General features: G+C 41.4%; 1 protein-coding gene across 1 annotated transcript in view; it reads right to left on the bottom strand.

Moving 5' to 3' along the window:
- Positions 1 to 22,758, bottom strand: part of LOC138981125 (transient receptor potential cation channel subfamily M member-like 2) — an 86,218-nt gene that overhangs the window by 13,926 nt on the left and 49,534 nt on the right. Inside the window, exons 14-20 of the mRNA XM_070353965.1 lie at positions 22,381 to 22,658; positions 21,770 to 21,913; positions 20,830 to 20,971; positions 9,256 to 9,333; positions 7,821 to 7,958; positions 5,825 to 5,953; positions 1,193 to 1,438 (exon numbers count right to left, since the gene is read on the bottom strand). Coding sequence (XP_070210066.1) covers positions 1,193 to 1,438; positions 5,825 to 5,953; positions 7,821 to 7,958; positions 9,256 to 9,333; positions 20,830 to 20,971; positions 21,770 to 21,913; positions 22,381 to 22,658 — 1,155 coding nt within the window. The remainder of the gene's footprint in view (positions 1 to 1,192; positions 1,439 to 5,824; positions 5,954 to 7,820; positions 7,959 to 9,255; positions 9,334 to 20,829; positions 20,972 to 21,769; positions 21,914 to 22,380; positions 22,659 to 22,758) is intronic.

Genomic DNA, 22,758 nt, shown 5'->3' with positions numbered 1-22,758 from the left:
TGCCACGGTCAGCAAAAGGTTGCATGAGAACAAAGTTGAAAACATCAGGTATATATCAGGACCCAGATAAAAATCCTGCTGCCAACCCTTTAACTACCCCCACCAGCAACAACAAAACCATCCCAAACAGCAACATCCCAAACAGCAACAACAAAACCATCCCAAACAGCAACAACAAAACCATCCCAAACAGCAACAACAAAACCATCCCAAACAGCAACATCCCAAACAGCAACAACGAAACCATCCCAAACAGCAACAACAAAACCATCCCAAACAGCAACAACAAAACCATCCCAAACAGCAACAACAAAACCATCCCAAACAGCAACATCCCAAACAGCAACAACAAAACCATCCCAAACAGCAACAACAAAACCATCCCAAACAGCAACATCCCAAACAGCAACAACAAAACCATCCCAAACAGCAACAACAAAACCATCCCAAACAGCAACAACAAAACCATCCCAAACAGCAACAACAAAACCATCCCAAACAGCAACAACAAAAAGAAAAAGAAAAAAAACCAGAAGAGATCGAAACTTCAGACTTGGTGTGCACCTCACTTTTGGGGAAACTCTAAACAAAAGACATTAATTATTTGCGTCACTTTTGCAATATAGATTAAATCTCTGTTAAGTTTTGGCCTACCTACCTACCTACCTACCCTATGTTTTTGTGTGTGGCCATATCAGTAATGATCGGTAGAACAGACGAAGTTGACACCAGTTTAAAAACTTGATGAGTATATTCATTCTGTAAGTTTGCTCTCTGAATCCGACTGCTGAAAGCACAACAAACTCTATTTGGTTTTGACTTAAAAACAGACTGTGCATCAAACTGGTGCACTCATAACAGATTAATTTTGCTGCTATGCAACAACACAATGCCCTCTCCCAACAGTCACTGATTTCTACTTGTTTAACCCCTTCACTGCCACAGTATAACAGCATTATCCGAACGGTCTATGGGAAAGAACTGTGTTTAGAACCCTTACAAGTACTTGGACAGTGGTTACCTCCCATTTAGTTTTCAGAAATGTCCTGAAATGTTGTTGACACAAATCCCACATATGAGATACGGTTATGGGCGTAGGAAAAACCGAAAATGACCACGTATTACATACGGGGTGGGCAGTGAAGGGGTTAATGAATACACAGTCAACTACACACACAGGGAGCAACATTACCATTCTGATAATCATGTAGAGCTTGGGACCCAGGTGACTGTTGGCAATGTAGACCTTAATGATGCGGATGAAGAAGATGACGGCATTGATGCAGTAGACTGTTTTGGCCGTAGTGTAGTAGTCGCTGTTGGTACGCATGGCAAAGCCAATGAAAGCCACTAGCAAATTCGCTAACTCTAGTCGGTTGAGAAATGTGAACCAGTCCCGTATTTTACCCCGTATCGTTGGCGAGGGAAAGGCGATGAACTGGACAACAAAAAGGAATAAGTCAATGTGATAAGAACTCCATACAGGAAAAGCAGAAAAAGGAAAAATTGCAATTTTCTGTTTTATGCTGAAAGCATTGAAATTACAAACAGATTATAATACTGAAAACAAATTGAATATAATTTACTCACTGTGAACCTTTACAAAAACTGTTCAACTGCATCTCATTATATATATATATATATATAATAATATAAATAAGTTTCAATGTATGACTCAACGATCACGGTAATATATATATAGATATATATAAACTGATCATCACAATTAAATCAGCAAGTTCAGAACTATATACAAATTGGTTTACTACGACCAGATCACAGTAAGTGGATTCTCTCGCACCTGATCCCTTGACTGCCATAAAAGGTATCACGTTTGCTTACTGGTGACATCGTAAAGAAAAAATAGACTCATACAGGAGCAGGGTCCCCACTGGTTTTTAGAATCAAAATTCCATGACTTTTCCAAGACTTTCCATGAGCCTCAATAACATTTTCCATGACTAGATCCACAGGTCGCCATTTTCGAACAATCAAACTTTTTACGTCTTGTCACTGCCAGTTTTGACACTGGCTTGCTTTGCACTGAATTTGAGTTAGTTTCTACGCAGTGTCTCTTCGACAAGCAAGTCAAGCATTTGCTACGCAGTCAGATTATCGGTAATGTTTGCTGGTCCTGTCATTTCCCTAAACTGGACCAGCCACTGTTTGTATCCATCTGCACTTTTGTAAATTCCGTTTCGTAACCATCACTGTGACTTGACGAACTGTCATTTTTTTCACCGCGATACACAGTTCATTGCGAAGATCTTCCTCGGTAATTCGTTCCGATTCCGCATACTTTTTGATGTCAAGAAACAACTCGAAAGAAAATTTCAAACTCATCATCCTCCATCTTGCTTGTTGAAGCGCTAAAGTACTTTATCAATGCAAAAACAAAAGAGGAAAACTTCGACGAAACCGACTCAAATGCAGCGCAGACAACACGACGAGATAACGGAAGGAAGTGAGACTCGCTTTGGCTCAAGTACCGTTAAAAATACCGTTATTCTCGTATGCAAATACGAACGAGAAGTTGGTCATACGAACAAGCCTTGTGCTGGCGACGCAAATCGCCGCTGGCTGGCAAAGGGGGGGGGGAATGGCTGGGCGACAAAAATCGCCGCTGGCGTGCTAAAGGTTAATTTTTTTTCTTTCTTATTTTTGTTAAATTCCATGACTTTCCATGGCTTGAAGTGAAATTCCATGACTTTCCAGGCCTGAAAAATTAAAAATCAAATTCCATGACTTTCCAGGTTTTCCATGACCTGTACGAACCCTGCAGGAGACAACAGCTGTAAAGCGCCCTTTGACTTGCAGCCTGCTGATTGTCTCCCCTGGAGACCATATTCAAAAATTTTAATAATAAATTTTCATTTGATTAATATACTTACCCAACTCACATATAGCAATTAACCCTAGTTCAGTGCTGGTAACGCTGTATGCATACCGGAAGGACGGACACTCGGCAGGAGGGAGCGAACGTCACCAGCATCCTGAGCAGCTAGGCTCCTTAACCACCTTGTCAGCAGACTTAACAGACGAAGACGTGGTCACCGGTAAATCAATCAGAACATCCATAGATTTTTTTAGAAGACGGCTCCATCACACTAACTATAGCCTGGCCAGAACGCTTCGTTTTCCTAGGCGTTTTTCCAGAGGGGGCAGCCTCAGCAGGTACCTGCTTGGGAGGATGCCCCTTCTTGCCGCTGTCAGCCATGACACAAATGAACTCAAGAAAACAAATTTGGAGAACATTTTACAAGTACAAATTGCGGGAACAATGGAGCCAAAACGTGAAAAATTTAGGAAAGATCTCACCCACAACAGGCTGTAGAGTAGAACAACATGAAGAACAGACCAAGGGGAAAGATCTCACCCACAACAGGCTGTAGAGTAGAACAACATGAAGAACAGACCAAGGGGAAAGTGACAAAGTCAGAGACGAAGTCACAAAGGCTGCAACAGCCGGAGCGTAGAAATAATGCGACCACCGCGTGTGAACGCTGAGGTTGGAATGACTTAAATGCGCGCGCATACGGAAGGCAGCCTCGATCTCGGTCTGGCCTTGTCCCTGTTATGGGTCAGGGTGACTCTTTTTTAGAGGCGTCTTCCTTGTTACCAAGGGGACGCGTACAGCGTTGCCAGCACTGAACTAGGGTTAATTGCTATATATGCGAGTTGGGATAAGATATGTAATTTAATCTGTTTTTTGGTGGTTGTTTTGCCTGGTATGTTACAATTTTTTTTTTTTTTCTTCAACATTTTTTATTCAGGCATGCATGAATTAATTGTCAAACAATTCAAGGTACATAAATATTTGACAAAACAACATAATACATAATTTATATGGCAGCTAATAATGCATTATATGGAGCCCATTTAAGGGTAAACTGATATTGTTTCATATTAATACTGTAAACATATTGGTCAATTTTATGTAGATAAGATAATTCTTTCAAAAATACACGTAAACATGGTCTGATGTTATTGATTCTACATTTATAAACAAAAAATTTAGCGTATGAAATCAAAGCCTTGATCTGTCTTTATGTTACTGTCAAAACCAAAAAGTATCAAGTTATCAGTAAGGTTTAGTCTAATACAGTTGTCACATTTCCTTTTTAGAAATTGTTCAAACTCAGCCCAAAAGGTTCTGACATGTTGGCACTTGCATAAGTAATGGTAAATCGAATCTTTTTCAACTTTGCAAAAATTACATAAATTACTATTAACAACTTTCATTTCCTTAAGGACTGAGTTTGTTACAAGTATTCGGTTATTTATTTTTATCTGAAACCACTTTAATTTTGTTTCTTGAATTTTCCTAGTAACGTTAAATATTTTTGGCCATTCAACTGGTGTTTGTGTTAGTATTTTTTCCCAGTTTGTACATGCGTTTGGAATACAAGCTTTACCTATCAACACGTCATAGAACACCTTAGATCCTTTTGAATCCTTTGTAATACAGTTAATAGCCTTTATGCAGGGCATACATTGGTTATCTTCCACAACAGTGTTATGTTTGAGCAAGTATGATTTTATACTATTAATACATCCATAGTATTCCAAGAAATTGACAGAAAGTGAATACTTTGTGTTAAAGCTTTCCACATCCAAAAACACTCCATTTTCTTGTAACAAATCTTTCACATAAAAAACACCTTTGTCTGACCAATTTTTATAATGAAAGGAATTATTACCAATTTTAAACTTGTTGTTGAAGAACAGAGGTTCTGCAAGAACTTCATCTTTAGTTGTAACTTCCAATGTTCCATAATATTCCAAATATGCTTCAAAAACATCTCTCCAAAAAGGATTGACATTTGTTCTTGCTAATATTTTGGGTCCGAAATTTCGGACTGATTCAACCTCCGGACAGTTGCGCAAGAGAATTTCCCTCCACTTGGGACCAAGAAAATTTTTTCTCATCCACAATAATTTTAAAGACATAATGTATGTTTTTATATTTGGAATAGATATACCTCCTTCTTGCACGGAGTGTACTGCAATAGTTCTTTTCACTTTATCTCTTTTTCCGTCCCAATGTTACAATTTTTTGTATCTCATTTTTAACAAATCTAAACAACAAGATGACTGTAGGTGAAAGCAAAGTTGAAAAGCAAAGGAAATCGGTACTCACCAACACACATACTTTGTCTGTGCTGAGTTTGTGTTGGTGAGTACCGATTTCTTTTGTTTTGTGTTGGTGAGTACCGATTTCTTTTGTTTTGTGTTGGTGAGTACCGATTTCTTTTGTTTTGTGTTGGTGAGTACCGATTTCTTTTGTTTTGTGTTGGTGAGTACCGATTTCTTTTGTTTTGTGTTGGTGAGTACCGATTTATTTTGTTTTGTGTTGGTGAGTACCGATTTCTTTTGTTTTGTGTTGGTGAGTACCGATTTATTTTGTTTTGTGTTGGTGAGTACCGATTTCTTTTGTTTTTCAACCTCATTGTTTTAATGAAATTCCCCTGGCAGAGAAGGGATGAACATATGTGACCCTCCACCACGAAATGAGTCGCATGTCACCTCGCGCGGTTCTGCGCTAGACTTGATATAAGTCCGGAGAGTGTATGGTAACAGCGTGAGGGTCACCTTAGTCACAGGCTTATAACTCAAACAGTTTTTGCTCTTTTCTAAAACGGGTTTCACCACTGGATAGAGCATAAAAAACTCTTTAGGAAAATGTAAAAATATGAAAATCATGCAAAGGTGACATGCGACTCATGCCGTGGTGGAGGGTCACATATTCACAAAAACGTCAAATTCCACAATCACAACACAAATCTTTGAAATTTCAGGCTACAGGTCTGACTGGGATACTTACAGTGTGTATCTCTCCAATGAAAAAGGAGAGAATCCAAAGCATGAGGACGATTTCCAGCGGAGACGGATACTGCATGAAGTCCACCAGTAACATGTAGGTGTAGCCGCACAGGAACAGGATGTAAGACAGCTGTCAAAATACACAATTACATACTTTGATTCTTTTTGCATATACCATAAGTACATGTTGTGACAAACGGATTTGCACATAATTTTATATTGGAGTTATGTGACGCAGGTGTACAAAATTTCATGGGCCACAAACTTTGAGTGGGCACCGCACGGTGGAATGTCACTGGTGCAGTGCAGTGCTGTCACGTGTGAGATGTGACCAATCAGAGAAGAGTATTAACTGAGGTCGCGTTTTATAGACTGTAGGACAGGCAGAGCTTTACAGACCACTGAGGGGAGAAGAAGGGTCTCCTGCTGGTAAAGTTTCTCACCGGGCGCTAGAGGTCGTTGGACTCGTGCCGCGGTATTGAATCGTTGGATTCAACTGCTGTGTTTACAGGTATTTATTGAATTGATATTTTGCTCGGAGATATTATTTTGCTCGGAAATATTGACTTGAGAAATGACCGGGAGAGTCATGTGTGAATTGGCTGAAAAGCGTGCGCTGTTGTCAGCCATTGTTGAAAAGGGAATGTTTACATGTTTTTCGGAAATGAAGTCGCTTATGAGTAAGCGGGTGTATATACTGTAACCGCATAAGTTAGTTGACGGTAGAACGGCAGTATTATTGAGTAGAAAAGTTTATTCGAGTATGGAGACTTATGGTAGTTTAAACTTGTGTATTTTAGCATCCCGGGCCGAGGGGGTCGCGGAAGTGGGGAGACGAGACGGGAGGTTCCGCCCATTACGTCCCGAGCCGTGAGCTGTGGGAGCGCAGGAGGGAGTCAGCGTGAAGCGCTGTAGAACGGGGACCCCGTCCCATTCCACCACGCGAAGACAGTTTGCGTGGGTGGGGTGGACCAGTACGTGCCACTGAATGGTGTGAGTACGACTGGCAAGAAGTAACCAGCGAGAGAGTTACGTGGAAATAAGTTCCCCAAGTTAACAAACACGAGACGTAGAGCGTCCGTGACTTTATTGATCTGTGTGTAACAGAAATGAATATTGACAGAAGTATTGCTTGAGACAATGACTTCGTGTGTAGTGAGACAGACAGGCTCTCACGGAACAAAGCTTAAAGTGTTCTACGTGTGTGCACGTGAATTATAGACTGCATGAGAAAGTAAAATGTGTGTATTTCTGTGCAGTTAGATTTCTGTATTTTGACAGAAATAGAACTTTCATGTTGAGTGGGAGTGATTTGTAGAATGAATGGGAAATAATATGTTTACGTTGTGTTGATTGTTTCAATAGAGGTACATGGGCAAAGGGCTGTAACCGTGTTCTTGTCTTTGTGCCTGGTTGGAGTGTTGTGTGTGTGTGTGAAGACTAGGTAGTAAACAGAGAGAAGCACGCACAATTTCTGAGGAGTAAATATACATACATACAGACATACACACTTAAATTCCAGCCGTAACAAGTACATGTCGTGACTGTTTCCACTTTTACTTGACCTATCTGTGACTATTGAGTTCCCACTGTTTCCACTTTTACTTTACCTATCTGTGACTATTGAGTTCCCACTGTTTCCACTTTTACTTGACCTATCTGTGACTATTGAGTTCCCACTGTTTGTTGCCTTTTACTGCCATTCAGAAATTACCTTCCAGATTTATTCCTGCATTCTTGAACACAGTTTATATGTTTCACATTTAATGAAAGTGCTCAGACCATGACATTAGTGACTACAGGTTGTACAATTTATGGCAGATAGAAGCAACACACACACACATACACTCACACACACACCTACACACACACGCGATGGTAGTTCATTAAACCTTTTCTATGATCATGCATCTGTCCGTCCGTCTGTCTGTCTGTCAAACACACACAAATGACTGCACACACACGCACACACAAATCCACTGATTTCCAGTGCTTACCATGTGGTAGATGAACTTGGTGATGGGAGCTGTGACGAAGGTCAGGATTTTCTCGCGTTTGCCAAAATACTTGCTTCCCATGTCAACCACATTAATCACGGGCAGGATGAGGAAGGGCATCAGTGCACAAAGAAAAACCTGTCACACGAAAAAAGATAACTTCAATACATTTCGGTCATGACATGTTTACTTTTTGCATCATCACAGTAGTTGAGACAGTGACAAAAGGTCAGGTGTCATGTCTACTGTCCCGAATGACACACGATTGCTGACATTTCACCATTGCCAAAAGAATAAACAAATAAGAAATAGGTAGAAAATGAATGTGAAAACTGACTTTGATTGTTGATCAGTATTTTCTGTACCACTAACAAATAATCTACTTACACATAGCTGTTTGGCAAATGTATGTTGCATGGGACACACTGACATGAAAGTGGAAGATGTTTTTCCCTCTAGAGAAACTACATATCAAGTTACACTTTTTGTGCTCTTCCATTCCAGTTGGCAATCAATTGTTAACGCATGTTATTTGAAAAAATAGAACGAAAACAGATTAGATAGAATGAAAAATGTACTGGTGATGTCATTTGGGACATACTGACATGAAAACGTCACCTTTTGTCATTGTCTCAGTTGCATACAGAAAATACAACAACCCTAGTAAGTAAAAAGCCTTCATGCAACATTTTAATCATTATGAAGAAAACTGGTCATGTATTAACTAACAGTTTAGTAATCTGACAGGATTATCTGCTATTTCAAATCATAAAATTGCTCTCACTTTAATAAAAAAAGAAAAACAGAAAAGCAAAACAACAAATTTGATGAGGCTGAATGTTCTATTTTGTGTGGTCTATACAATAATAAACCAGGTTTGATATAAGCATGCATCAAACAATCTTCTTCTTCTTCTTCTGCGTTTGTGGGCTGAAACTCCCACGTACACTCATGTTTTTGCACGAGTGGAATTTTACATGTATGGCTGTTTTCACCCGGCCATTTAGGCAGCCATATGCCACTTTTGGAGGAAGCATGCTGGGTATTTTCGTGTTTCTATAACCCACCGAACTCTGACATGGATTACAGGATCTTTTCCGTGCGCACTTGGTCTTGTGCTTGCGTGTACACACGAAGGGGGATAAGCCACAAGCAGGTCTGCACATAAGTTGACCTGTGAGATCGGAAAAATCTCCACACTTAACCCACCAGGCGGCCGCGGCCGGGATTCGAACCCTCGACCTTCCGATTAAGAGGCCGACGTCTTACCACCCCGCCACATATCAAACAATCAAACCAAAGATAGACAGCATACTAAACACTCAACAGCTTTCAAATGGTTCTCTACGTGATTATAACTATTAAAAGGCTGATGTACACGTACCATATATGAAGAGACAATAAAAATATCCACCTCAAACTGGCAAGTACTGACCTGTCTCCAGTCTGACAGAATGCCGCTTTTCCACACGTTGTTGACAGAGTTCTGGCAGGCCACGGAAGCAACAAACAACTGAAAAAAGACAGAAAATGTCAGAAACTAAGCTATCTTAAGTCAGATAAGTCCAAAAGTCACACACACACACACACTGACACACACACACACACACACACACACACACGGACACACACACTCACACACACACACACTGACACACACTGACACACACTGACACACACACACTGACACACACACACTGACACACACACACACTGACACACACACACTGACACACACTCACACGCTCACACACACTCACACACACACACACACACACACTCACACACACACACACACACTGACACACACTCAAACACACACATACACACACACACTGACACACACTGACACACACACTGACACACTCTCACACACACACACTGACACACAGACACACACACACTGACACACACACTGACACACACTGACACACAGACACACACACACTGACACACACTCACTCACACACACTGACACACACACACTCACACTCACACACACACACATTGACACACACACACACACACTGACACTCGTCGCGATATAACCTTCGTGCTTGTGTAGTACTGTGTGAAATAGCACTACAGTTGTTGTCTCCCTTCCACTGTTCAGATGTTTTATTCTGTACTTGTTTGAACTAATAGTGTTTTGTGCTACAGTAAATTATTTCCCTTGAACCATGTTTGAATATCAGGTGAGCTCGAGGGGATCCACTTTGAAAAGTTTACTACCTCCTTTTTTGAAGATAAGTACACCAAGCTGTAAATTGATTGCAGAAATCCCATCCTTTTGTATTTGTTAAAAGTTTGCATTAAATTTGATAAGAGTTGATAATTATATTTGAGCTAAAAGGATATTTTGTTCAGTCAAAAATTATTGCAGAAGCACTCAGAATTATTTGGAACTTTGGTGCGGCGTATTGATATGTGAAAATCATCTTGCCGGTACGGTTGCACTACTTTTAACTGGGAAAAGGTGACAGGCAGGGGAAATTTTGGTGTCCCTGAAACATCATTGTTGTATCAATGATTGTGGAGTCCTGCTTGTAGCAGGTATGTAAAACATTTTATTGATGATTAGTTCAAGTGTTTATAATCGTTTGGGTGTGGAAAATGACAGAGTATTCTAGAAACTTATTATTTTTTGAGGGCAGCCATGCAACCATTTTTTGCACCGGTATGCTAAGTTTTGAATAGGCATAGATCTACATGTTTCAAAGCACTTGAATGATTTTGTAGAATACTTAGAATTGTCAGCATAATTTGTATGTTGGACATTCTGTTATTTGTGGAAAACATAGAAATTGGATTTTGATTTAAATCTAAATTCAAAACGAATTAGCACTGAACATGTGTATGACGTCACTACCGGAAGTAGTCGTCCGTGTCGCAGTAAGTTGCTGCAGTTGTTAAATGCTTTCAGTATATGATTGATGCTGTGGACAAGTGAAGAGCATTGCTGGTTCTATACTAGATCTGATAGTGATAGAACAGAAGTTGTTGCATTTTTGACATGAGATGATGTCTTAAGAGAAAATAATCTTTCCTTGAAAAAGGGTAGAATTCTTTTAGTGAGTTTTAATGATCTCATTGTTGTGAATTATGGTGAATCTAGACCTCACATTTTCTTGAAGAAAATGGTAATCGCGCGTAAGGACTAGACTGTAATTATGCACATGTAGTATTTCTAGTATTCAAGATACTCAAGGCTGCATTATGGCAGGGAGACTTGTGATTTTAGAAAGAAACCTGCTCACAAAAACATTGTTCACAGTATTGTACGTTGCTATGGATACGAGATTGTCCAGCCACTGCTCTTCAGTTGTATTCAGTACTGTTAATGACGTAAAAGTACGTTAGTATTTAGTATGAGAGTATGATTTTGAGAAGAAGCCGTTAGTTTTACATTTTAATCTTTATAAGGAAACAGGAAACATGATTGATTGAAAGGGTCATGTATTGAGGATAGAATAACTTTTGTTGGTTGGAATTGAAGTTGAAGTTAGGATTTTAGGTTATAACATTTAAGGTTTTATAAAGTTTTGCAAGTAGAATAAGTACTTGAAGAAGTAATTCACAGTGTGTTTTGATGTTGGAAACATATTTTTTGTCATGAAACCGTACACACCCGCACACACATATCAACACACATGCATACACAAACCACATACATGAAACATCAAGAAGTGTATTGTTTTGTTTGTTTAGACCAGCAAACATTGAGGTAACACATAGATAATGGTGTTGTGATATTTGTGTGTTACAGGATTCAGTTCTGGTCAGAGTTGTAGTCAGAGTTTTCTTTTAGAGTTTTTTAGGGTTGGAATATAGAATCAGAGTTTTTGGATTGAAATTAGAGTTCTACTTTATTGTTTACATCGAGAAAATAAAACAAAGAAAAGAAACAACAGACTTGTAGTTTGCCACTTGCGGATGAAAGGCGCACACATGATCCCACCCTTCAATGTAGCAATGAACTCACCCGAGTTGGTTACATTGAAATTCTGGCGCCCAATAAGGGACTAAAGTGTGTCGTCAGTAGGATAACTAAGTGCAGTATAGGGATCAACTCTGACCAGACAGAATATTGCCAGACGGAAGACCAGGCAACATACCCGAGGGGATATCGCAGTCCATCACAAGTGATTCATCATGGCGACCGGAGGAACTACTACCTCTGGTGACCACGACAGGGTAATCGCCGAACTCCAGCGACAACTCCAGGAATTACAGTCTCATTATGAGAGTGAACTCAAACATCTGTCTGGGAGAATGGACACAGAGCGAGAGGTGAACGTACAAGTGCAACCACCTCCGTCACTACCCAAGCTGAAGGTTTTCACTGGCTTACCAGCCACATCAACACAGGAAACTTCCTTCGAAGCATGGAAACGTCAAGCATCTGAAGTCAATGATGACGTTTTGGTCATAGACAAAGTGGGCCTACTGAAAAGAAGTCTGAAGGGGGCAGCGCATGAACATGTGAGAGGAAAAAACTATGCAACTGTGGATGACCTGATCAAGGACCTCGATAAGCTGTTTGGAGAACTGAAGTCAGCTGAAGAGATGTATCTGGAACTGTGCCAGTCAAGAATGATGAAAACTCAGACAAAGGCAGATTTCCTCATGACTCTGTCTACAAAGATGAAAGAAGTTCAGAAGACTGCAGGTTTTTCCAATGAAGAATACCAGAGACGTCTCTACTATGCTTTCTCCAAGGGATTGATCGACTCTTTGTTTGCACTAGAGTTGAGGAACAAGTTCGGGATGCCGGGCGACACAAAACCTGCGTTCTCCGACTTGTATCGTTATGTGCGTCAAATTGAGGGACTTGAGGCAGGAAAACAAAAGGCTCAGGTTGGGGCGCACGCAGCGCCATCACCACCTCCTGACTTCACGCAGGAGCGGACGGAGGCTCCACAACAGCAGGGCAGAAGAAAGATTTATTGCTACAAATGTGGTGAAAATGGACATTTCTATCGGGACTGTACTAAGCCCGCTAATGCACGCCTTGTTGTGCAGAAAGAACAAGATAGGCGAAGACAAGAGAACGAGTGGCGGAGAAGAAAGGGACTCCCAGAACTCCCTTTAAACTGAAGGGGACCATCGCAAAGGGGCGAGTGTTGGTCCACAACGATTCTACTGCCTCGATGTCTGACACCAGCTCTCATCAGCGTATACTAACGACAGCGGCAGAGGTGTATGAAAAGAAACTCCTAGAACTTCATCCTGTCAGATTGAACATAAACATGGTCTTGGCGATTCCTCCCATGGAGACTGCAGAGTTGAGCGGAATTCTTCATGACGTGCCAGGTGACCAGATTTCTGTCATTGCTCGCTCTTCAGAGTGGCTACCCCCTGATGTTGAGGTAGTGTCTGCGGAGATTGTGTCGCGATCTGCAGAAGCTGGACTCCGAGTACAAGTGCGTGTCAAGAATTTGTCTGCAACAAGGACTGTGTCGATTTCAAACCATGACGTGCTGGCTGAATTTCAATTGACTGGTGGTACAAAACTAGGCCACACACTTGAGGCCTTGATTGGTCCATGCTGTGAGTCCAGAGTTCGCGTCAACGGTGCGGAGACAACTTGTTTAGTCGATAGTGGGTCACAGGTGACTATCATCTCTGAGTCCTTCTATAGACAGTACCTCAGAGATGTACCTTTGCAGCAGATTGACGCTGTACTAGACATTACAGGAGCAGGTGATCAAAACGTGAGTTACCTTGGAGTCGTTCAGACAACCGTGCAGCTCCACCGAGAGGTGAGCGGGACAGACAAGGAAGTTGAGACTTTAGCCCTTGTTTGTCCAGATACTCGAATCTCTACGAGAGTTCCCGTCATTGTTGGAACTAACACCATGCGTGTACTTCAGAAACATTGTGGACAACAAGCAGGGTGGTCGTGGCTCAAGACTATACCAATTCGGTGTGAAGCAGCGTTTGCATACAAAGAATCAATGACGTCAGCAAATGGGAGACTGTGTCCAGTTCGACTAGTGGGTAGTGATGTAGTTGTACAACCTCATTCGGTCATTGATGTACGAGGTATTGTACGCCACGGTCTTGAACTGAATAGGGACTCTGTGCTCATACAGGAACCAACGATAGAGACGTTACCTGAAGGGTTGCATGTACTGAGTGGTAAGACGGCTGTGAACACTTTACCTAGGTTGAGGGTAACTCTGGTGAATAACACCGATTCACCTATCACGGTGAAAAGAAAGCAGATTATTGCAGATTTGTTTGCTATCCAAGCTGAGTATGCACTGTCTAGTGTGTTGCAAGATTTGAACAGTCAGTGTGAGGTGCAGAATGACACTCAGAGTGGTGAGCGTGTGTGGTGTGATGAAAGTCGTGACTCCTCAGGAATGAAAGCTGACATTTCAGAACTTGTTTCACGATTGCAGTTTGGATGTGATGTTGATCTTGTGTGGAAAGAGAATTTCACAAAACGATTGTTGACCTTTGCAGATGTGTTCAACCAAAAAGATTTTGATCTTGATAAAGCTGAAGTTGAACATGATATCGAACTCATTCCAGGTGCCGTAACTAGACAAAGACCCCGACCCATACCTCCCCAGGACCTGGAAGAAGTTCGGCAGCATATCCAACAGTTGTTAGATGCAAACATCATCAGACCTTCGACGAGCCCTTTCGCTTCACCAATAGTCTTGGTCAGGAAGCGGAACGGTTCGCTACGAATGTGCGTTGATTACCGAAAGGTAAATGCTCGTACCGTCAGAGACAGCTATGCGCTTCCAAAGATTGAGGACTTGTTTCGAACTCTCACGGGAGCAAAGTTCTTCTCAAGTCTGGATCTTTCGAAGGCGTACTACCAAGTACCTCTGACGGAGCGTGCAAAGAAAATATCGGCATTTACCACCCCGTTCGGCTTGTATGAGTTTGAGAGATTACCATTTGGTCTTGTGAATGCTCCAATGACATTTCAGCGCATTATGGATTGTTGTTTCAGCGACATGAACTTGGCGGAACTCATAATTTTTCTGGATGATATTCTGATTCATGCTGCCACTTTGCAGGAGTTGGAAGATCGGACGGTGAAAGTTTTAGAGAGGTTGCGAAAGTTTCGGTTGAAGCTTGATCCAGACAAATGCATTTTTGGGGCTACTGAAGTGAAACATTTAGGCTATGTCATTTCAGAGGGAGTCATACGTCCCGATCCGGACAAAGTTGCAGCTGTCACCTCTTGGCCGAAACCAACAACAGTGAAGGAGGTGAAAAGTTTTCTTGGATTTGTAGGATTTTATCGCCGTTTTATTCCACACTTTTCCAACAAGGCAAAACCATTGAATGATTTGACAGTTGGTTACGTTCCACAGAAAAAGCAGTCAGGGAAGAAGAAATCAGGTACTTTGACCTTGTCGTCTGATATTACTGCATTGTGGGGAAAGAAGCAGGATGAAGCTTTTCAAGTCTTGAAGGACGAGTTGACGAGCGATTTAATGTTGGGTCTAGCAGACAAGACGAGGTCGTTCTCTTTACACTGTGATGCGAGTGGTACTGGATTGGGAGCTGTTCTGTACCAGGAGTTTGACGGTAAACTGAAAGTCATAGCATACGCTAGTAGAGGGTTGAACCGTACCGAGCAGAACTATCCAGCGCATAAAAGAGAATTTCTTGCGTTGAAATGGGCAATGTCAGAGAAGTTTCATGATTACTTGATAGGGTCAAAGGTCACTGTTGTTACAGACAATAATCCTCTTTGTTACGTGTTGGGAAATGCAAAGTTGGATGCTGTTAGTCACCGTTGGTTGGCTTCATTGTCACTCTATGATTTTGACTTGATCTACAAGCAAGGGTCTGCACACACAGATGCTGATGGGTTGTCGCGACGACCACAAGCACCCCCTGAGGAAGACGATGAGTACAAAGAGACACTTGAGAAGGCAGCATTCTTGCTAGAAAAGGCTAGGAAGTTTGATGGAGTTGTACCACAGGTCGTAACTAGTGAGGCCATTGCAAGTGTCATGTTCGCTAAGGGTGTAGGCGTACAGGCCCACAGTGTCAGAGGAACCGCGCATAATGCTAAGATCTGGAACCCAGAAGGATATGACTCTGATGATTTTGTACCCGCAGTTGAAACCATAACCAAAGATCCCACTGCTATCCCCAGTGATGTCTTAGAACCAGAGATAGAGGGAAATTTTGCTACCTTGACTCTCCAAGATTGGACGAGACTACAGCAACAGGATCGCTGTATAGCCGCTGTTTGTGAAGCATTGAAGAGGAATGCTACACTGGAGATCACGGGACCAGAAACCAAAGTTTATTCCAGAGAAATGAAACACATGGTGATAGAGGAAGGAGTACTGTACCGGCGAATTACGGGAGATGAGTCAACCCGTGATCAGATTGTTATTCCCCGTACATTGCGACAGAAGGCTATGAAGGGTGTTCATGACGATCTCTATCATACACATTTTGATGATGCTATAAAGCACGCCAGAATGCGTTTCTTTTGGCCGTTCATGGCTACCGACTTGCAACGGAGAATCAAAAGGTGTGAACGTTGTACTAGGAGTGGTGTTCAGACTCAGAAGGCACCCATGTCCACTATTATGACAACTTATCCACTGGAACTCTTGTCCATTGACTTCTTGACAATTGAGGTAAAGGGGCAGAAACAGAATATTTTGGTAGTACTAGACCATTTCACCAAGTTTGCGCAAGCAATTTTGACTAAAGATCAGACCGCCAAAACAGTGGCCAAAGCTCTTTGGAATGAAGTTTTCATGACTTATGGTTTTCCCAGTCGCATATTGTCGGATCAGGGGCGTGACTTCGAGTCAAAGTTGATCCAAGAACTATGTTGTTTGGCTGGGATACAGAAGTGTAGGACTACCCCATACCACCCCAGTGGAAATCCTGTCGAAAGGTGGAATCGTACTCTGCTTGGCATGATTCGCAGTTTAGAGCAGGAACAGAAGAGAGACTGGAGGAAGCACCTCAAATCAGTTGTGCATGCGTATAATTCATGTATTCACAGTAGTACGGGATTTTCGCCGTACTATTTGTTCTTTGGTAGGCATCCTAGGCTTCCCATTGACTTGGCTTTTGGCATTGATCTTGGAAAGAGACAAGGAAGGAGTTCTAGACAGTATGTCGAAGGGTTGAAAGACAGTCTTAGGCATGCATACAGGATGGCTTCAGAACAGATGGAGAGATCCGCGCAGAAAAACAAGGTCAGATATGATGCGGGTTCTCATGCCGCAACTTTGGAAGTTGGAGACCGAGTCCTTGTGAGAAAATTGGGACCTCGCATTCGGTCAAAAGTTGATGATCGCTGGGAAGAGGGTGTTTTTGTGGTTCTTGAAAAACTTGAGGGTATTCCAGTTTACGTCGTACAGAGGGACAGTGGATATGGGCCGAGAAGAACACTTCATCGAAACATATTGCTTCCAGTGGGAGCACTCGGTTGGCCTTTACCCTCTGATCAGCACAAAGCGTTGAAGGAGTATCGACAAAGAGGACCTAGAACAGCGGAGAAGAATCTCCAGGAATCTGAAAGCGAAGATGAGGAATCATTGTTTCCAGACTTACAGATCAAGTTAGGTTTGGATGGGAATAGAACATTGAGGCCTGAAGCACCCGAATTCGTTCCTGTTATTCCTCGTACAGAACAGGAAGAAGATGTACTTCTAGAACCAGAGCAAGATGTTTCCCAAAGTGGGAGCCAGGAAGAGGCAGGGGATGTAGAACTGCCCATGGAGGTTACATCAGGTGCCTCTACAGATCGCCCAGAGGACGGTCCGGAGAATTCAGATGATGACAAAGAAGGAGTAAAGGTTCCAGCTGAGGATGGAGCAGTACACACTTCAGCATCCGAGTCTGATGAAGTTGAGCCTCATGAAGGGTCAACAGAAGATGACCTTGAAGTGAGTGGGCAGCAGCGACAGGAGTTGCGTCGTTCTAGTAGGAGGCGTAGGCCTGTGGAGAGGCTGAATCTTATGCACCGGTGTGTGTGCCGGGAGTCAGTTGATCTTGAAAAGTTGGGAGATATTCATCGAAAGATGCAAGGTCTGCTAGATTTTGGTCATGTTATTCCTCCACCCAGTTTGTTGCGCTATGTTGTTTGGGCAATCTCGGAATTGTCAGGCGAGCTGGAAAAGTGTTGGAAAATGAATAGCAAAAGTTCTTGAGACAATAGTTTGTCGGATATGATCGGAAGTAGAATCAGGATATATTGTATACCTGTTTAGTTTTGTGCGTTTTGGTTAAAGCGATGCCAACCTTTAATATAGGTTATTTTATCAGTGGAGAAATTAAGTTGGTGATGAAAAATGTTTTTGCCCTTTTAATTTAATAAATTAAAAGGAAACATTTTTTATTTTTTCCCAGGGTAAGTGTAGTACTGTGTGAAATAGCACTACAGTTGTTGTCTCCCTTCCACTGTTCAGATGTTTTATTCTGTACTTGTTTGAACTAATAGTGTTTTGTGCTACAGTAAATTATTTCCCTTGAACCATGTTTGAATATCAGGTGAGCTCGAGGGGATCCACTTTGAAAAGTTTACTACCTCCTTTTTTGAAGATAAGTACACCAAGCTGTAAATTGATTGCAGAAATCCCATCCTTTTGTATTTGTTAAAAGTTTGCATTAAATTTGATAAGAGTTGATAATTATATTTGAGCTAAAAGGATATTTTGTTCAGTCAAAAATTATTGCAGAAGCACTCAGAATTATTTGGAACTTTGGTGCGGCGTATTGATATGTGAAAATCATCTTGCCGGTACGGTTGCACTACTTTTAACTGGGAAAAGGTGACAGGCAGGGGAAATTTTGGTGTCCCTGAAACATCATTGTTGTATCAATGATTGTGGAGTCCTGCTTGTAGCAGGTATGTAAAACATTTTATTGATGATTAGTTCAAGTGTTTATAATCGTTTGGGTGTGGAAAATGACAGAGTATTCTAGAAACTTATTATTTTTTGAGGGCAGCCATGCAACCATTTTTTGCACCGGTATGCTAAGTTTTGAATAGGCATAGATCTACATGTTTCAAAGCACTTGAATGATTTTGTAGAATACTTAGAATTGTCAGCATAATTTGTATGTTGGACATTCTGTTATTTGTGGAAAACATAGAAATTGGATTTTGATTTAAATCTAAATTCAAAACGAATTAGCACTGAACATGTGTATGACGTCACTACCGGAAGTAGTCGTCCGTGTCGCAGTAAGTTGCTGCAGTTGTTAAATGCTTTCAGTATATGATTGATGCTGTGGACAAGTGAAGAGCATTGCTGGTTCTATACTAGATCTGATAGTGATAGAACAGAAGTTGTTGCATTTTTGACATGAGATGATGTCTTAAGAGAAAATAATCTTTCCTTGAAAAAGGGTAGAATTCTTTTAGTGAGTTTTAATGATCTCATTGTTGTGAATTATGGTGAATCTAGACCTCACATTTTCTTGAAGAAAATGGTAATCGCGCGTAAGGACTAGACTGTAATTATGCACATGTAGTATTTCTAGTATTCAAGATACTCAAGGCTGCATTATGGCAGGGAGACTTGTGATTTTAGAAAGAAACCTGCTCACAAAAACATTGTTCACAGTATTGTACGTTGCTATGGATACGAGATTGTCCAGCCACTGCTCTTCAGTTGTATTCAGTACTGTTAATGACGTAAAAGTACGTTAGTATTTAGTATGAGAGTATGATTTTGAGAAGAAGCCGTTAGTTTTACATTTTAATCTTTATAAGGAAACAGGAAACATGATTGATTGAAAGGGTCATGTATTGAGGATAGAATAACTTTTGTTGGTTGGAATTGAAGTTGAAGTTAGGATTTTAGGTTATAACATTTAAGGTTTTATAAAGTTTTGCAAGTAGAATAAGTACTTGAAGAAGTAATTCACAGTGTGTTTTGATGTTGGAAACATATTTTTTGTCATGAAACCGTACACACCCGCACACACATATCAACACACATGCATACACAAACCACATACATGAAACATCAAGAAGTGTATTGTTTTGTTTGTTTAGACCAGCAAACATTGAGGTAACACATAGATAATGGTGTTGTGATATTTGTGTGTTACAGGATTCAGTTCTGGTCAGAGTTGTAGTCAGAGTTTTCTTTTAGAGTTTTTTAGGGTTGGAATATAGAATCAGAGTTTTTGGATTGAAATTAGAGTTCTACTTTATTGTTTACATCGAGAAAATAAAACAAAGAAAAGAAACAACAGACTTGTAGTTTGCCACTTGCGGATGAAAGGCGCACACATGATCCCACCCTTCAATGTAGCAATGAACTCACCCGAGTTGGTTACAGTTGAAAACGACGTTAAACACCAAATAAAGAAAGAAAGAACACACACACACACACACACACTGACACACACACACAAACACACACTGGCACACACACACTGACACACACACACACACACTGACACACACACACTGACACACACTGACACACACACACACGCATAAAGCCATAAAGCCATGCAATGACACTCACATGGCTAATCTGTTGTACACAAAAATATAAATGTAACCTCTGCTTGAAGAAACCAGAGCATATCCATATTACAATGGTGTCCATACGAGGCACTTCTGATGATGAGAACATCTCACACTAAAGAACACTTCATATTGCCTCCGTGCCAAAGGCAAAACAAAAAAATAGGTGTGGTTACGGTAACATAGCCAAAAAAAATAGGGTAGGTAGGTAGGCAATCACTTTTTTTTTTAAACTTTTTTTTCTAATGTGTACAAATTAAACCTACTTGACAGGGAAATAAGTGTGCGACTCGGGCGCTTTCGCTTTCATTGCGTTTTTTGCACTCGTTTTTTTTTGTGACAAATGTAATAAAAAGTTATAGGATCGGCCCCTAAAAATAGGGTAGGTCGGGTTACCGTAACCACACCTTTTTTTTTTTTAGGCCTAACAAAGTATCCCTCTCATGAAAGACAACTTGCAATGTAAGGGCACTTTGAGCTGGTGTCCAAGGGAGGTCCTCTAACCCCAGTTACCTGATCATTGGCGGCAGCAGCAATCTGAAGACAAGACATCCTGCTCCACATGGGAGACTTCCGTTCAACCAACATGATGGCCTTCTCTGGGTCTCTGGCGTGACACTCATCAAGCACCTTGGTCGCTAGCTCCTCGAACATCCTGCAACATCCACCAACATTGAGTAAACAGGTTGTTCTCAATTTCACATTCCTGGCGTGACACTCATCAAGCACTTTGGTCGCTAGCTCCTCGAACATCCTGCAACATCCACCAACATTGAGTAAACAGGTTGTTCTCAATTTCACATTCCTGGCGTGACACTCATCAAGCACTTTGGTCGCTAGCTCCTCGAACATCCTGTAACATCCACCAACATTGAGTAAACAGGTTGTTCTCAATTTCACATTGCATACAGCTGATTATAATAACCATCAGCAGGTGGTTAACCTGTTGATCAAGTTGTGTGGAAAAAGAAGAGTAAGGTGTGTATATGTGTATGTGTGTGTGTGTGTGTGTGTGTGTGTGTGTTTGTGTGTGTGCTTGTGTGTGTGTGTATGTGTGTGTGTGTGTTTGTGTGTGTGTGTGTGTGTTTGTGTGTGTGTGTGTGTGTGTGTGTGTGTGTGTGTGTGTGTGTATATGTGTATGTGTCTGTGTGTGTGTGTGTGTGTGTGTGTTTGTGTGTCTGCCGGTGTGTTGTTCTGCCCATCTGCCTCAGTGTCTGTCACTGCTCATAAGGTCATGGCATTAGGTGCACATCTCTCTCTCTCTCGTGTCTGTTTGTATGCCCTTTTTTTTTTAAATGATGAGTCTTAGAGAAAATACACCTACACTCACATGCAAATCAGCTAACGAGAAGAAGAAGACTCGCATGCAAATCAAAAGTAAATGCTCAGGGAACACGAAGACTGTGTCATTAAGACACACTAAAAACAGACACCAAGAGGCTTTCAAACCCACTTCTTCATGTTGAGGAAGTCCTGACGAATAGTGTGCAAGTACTTGGGAGTCATGCGATGCATCCTCAAGCACAACATTGATGCTGACAATGCGCTGGTGATTGGCTCTTCTCCCATTTCCCAGAAAAACTTGGCCAGCTCCTTTCTGTCAAAAGAGAACAGTGAAAGACTTCAGTTTGGTTCAGCTGAAGGTTTAGCCTACATGATTAGAAAATCTGCGATGCATGTGTCACACTTCCAGAACGTGTGTTCAGTTTGATAGAGATTAGTCTGGCAAGCCATGCAGACATAGCACAAACAGGCAGATGCAGACAGACAGGCTAACAAGCACACGGACACATCACTTCCTGCAGACAGACAGGCTAACAAGCACACGGACACATCACTTCCTGCAGACTATGATTACACTGACACAGATACAAACAGTACCATCACCACCACCACATATACACAAACAAGCACATATATACATTACTTACATGCAAACCAGTATTAACACATAACACAGACAGAGGGACAGACAGAGAGGCTACAACCACAACCGAATAAAACAAGCACACACACACACACATACAAACTCTCTCTATCTGAGTAGCACCACTGCAAACACACCTGTCAAGCAAGACAGCCCATATCATCAGTTGTTTGTAAGGTGTCTGGAACTGCTGTGGTTCCTCCTCAGCTTCCGTGTCTGTAGTTTCCATGAACTTGTGTCTTCTCGTAGTCAGAGATCGGTTTTTGCCTCCGTCACGACCCCTGGGTGCGTTCAACATGTTATCTTCATAGCGGTCGAGCAGATTGGTCAGAAACTTGCTGATGTCTTGCACTGTGAATTCCGTTTTCTTGATATGTCTCTTGAAAATCATGGGCAAAAAGCCGTGCTGTGGAAGCTGGAAAATAACAAAAAATGTCACCGATGTATTTGTCGGACTGATTTAATGTCAAATTCCTTTTCAACTGGAACCAGAATCAAAAGTATCCTGATACATT

The sequence above is a fragment of the Littorina saxatilis genome, linkage group LG12 (assembly GCF_037325665.1).
Source record: "Littorina saxatilis isolate snail1 linkage group LG12, US_GU_Lsax_2.0, whole genome shotgun sequence".
Taxonomy (NCBI): Eukaryota; Metazoa; Mollusca; class Gastropoda; order Littorinimorpha; family Littorinidae; genus Littorina; species Littorina saxatilis.
This window is presented reverse-complemented; position numbering and strand designations above follow the sequence as displayed.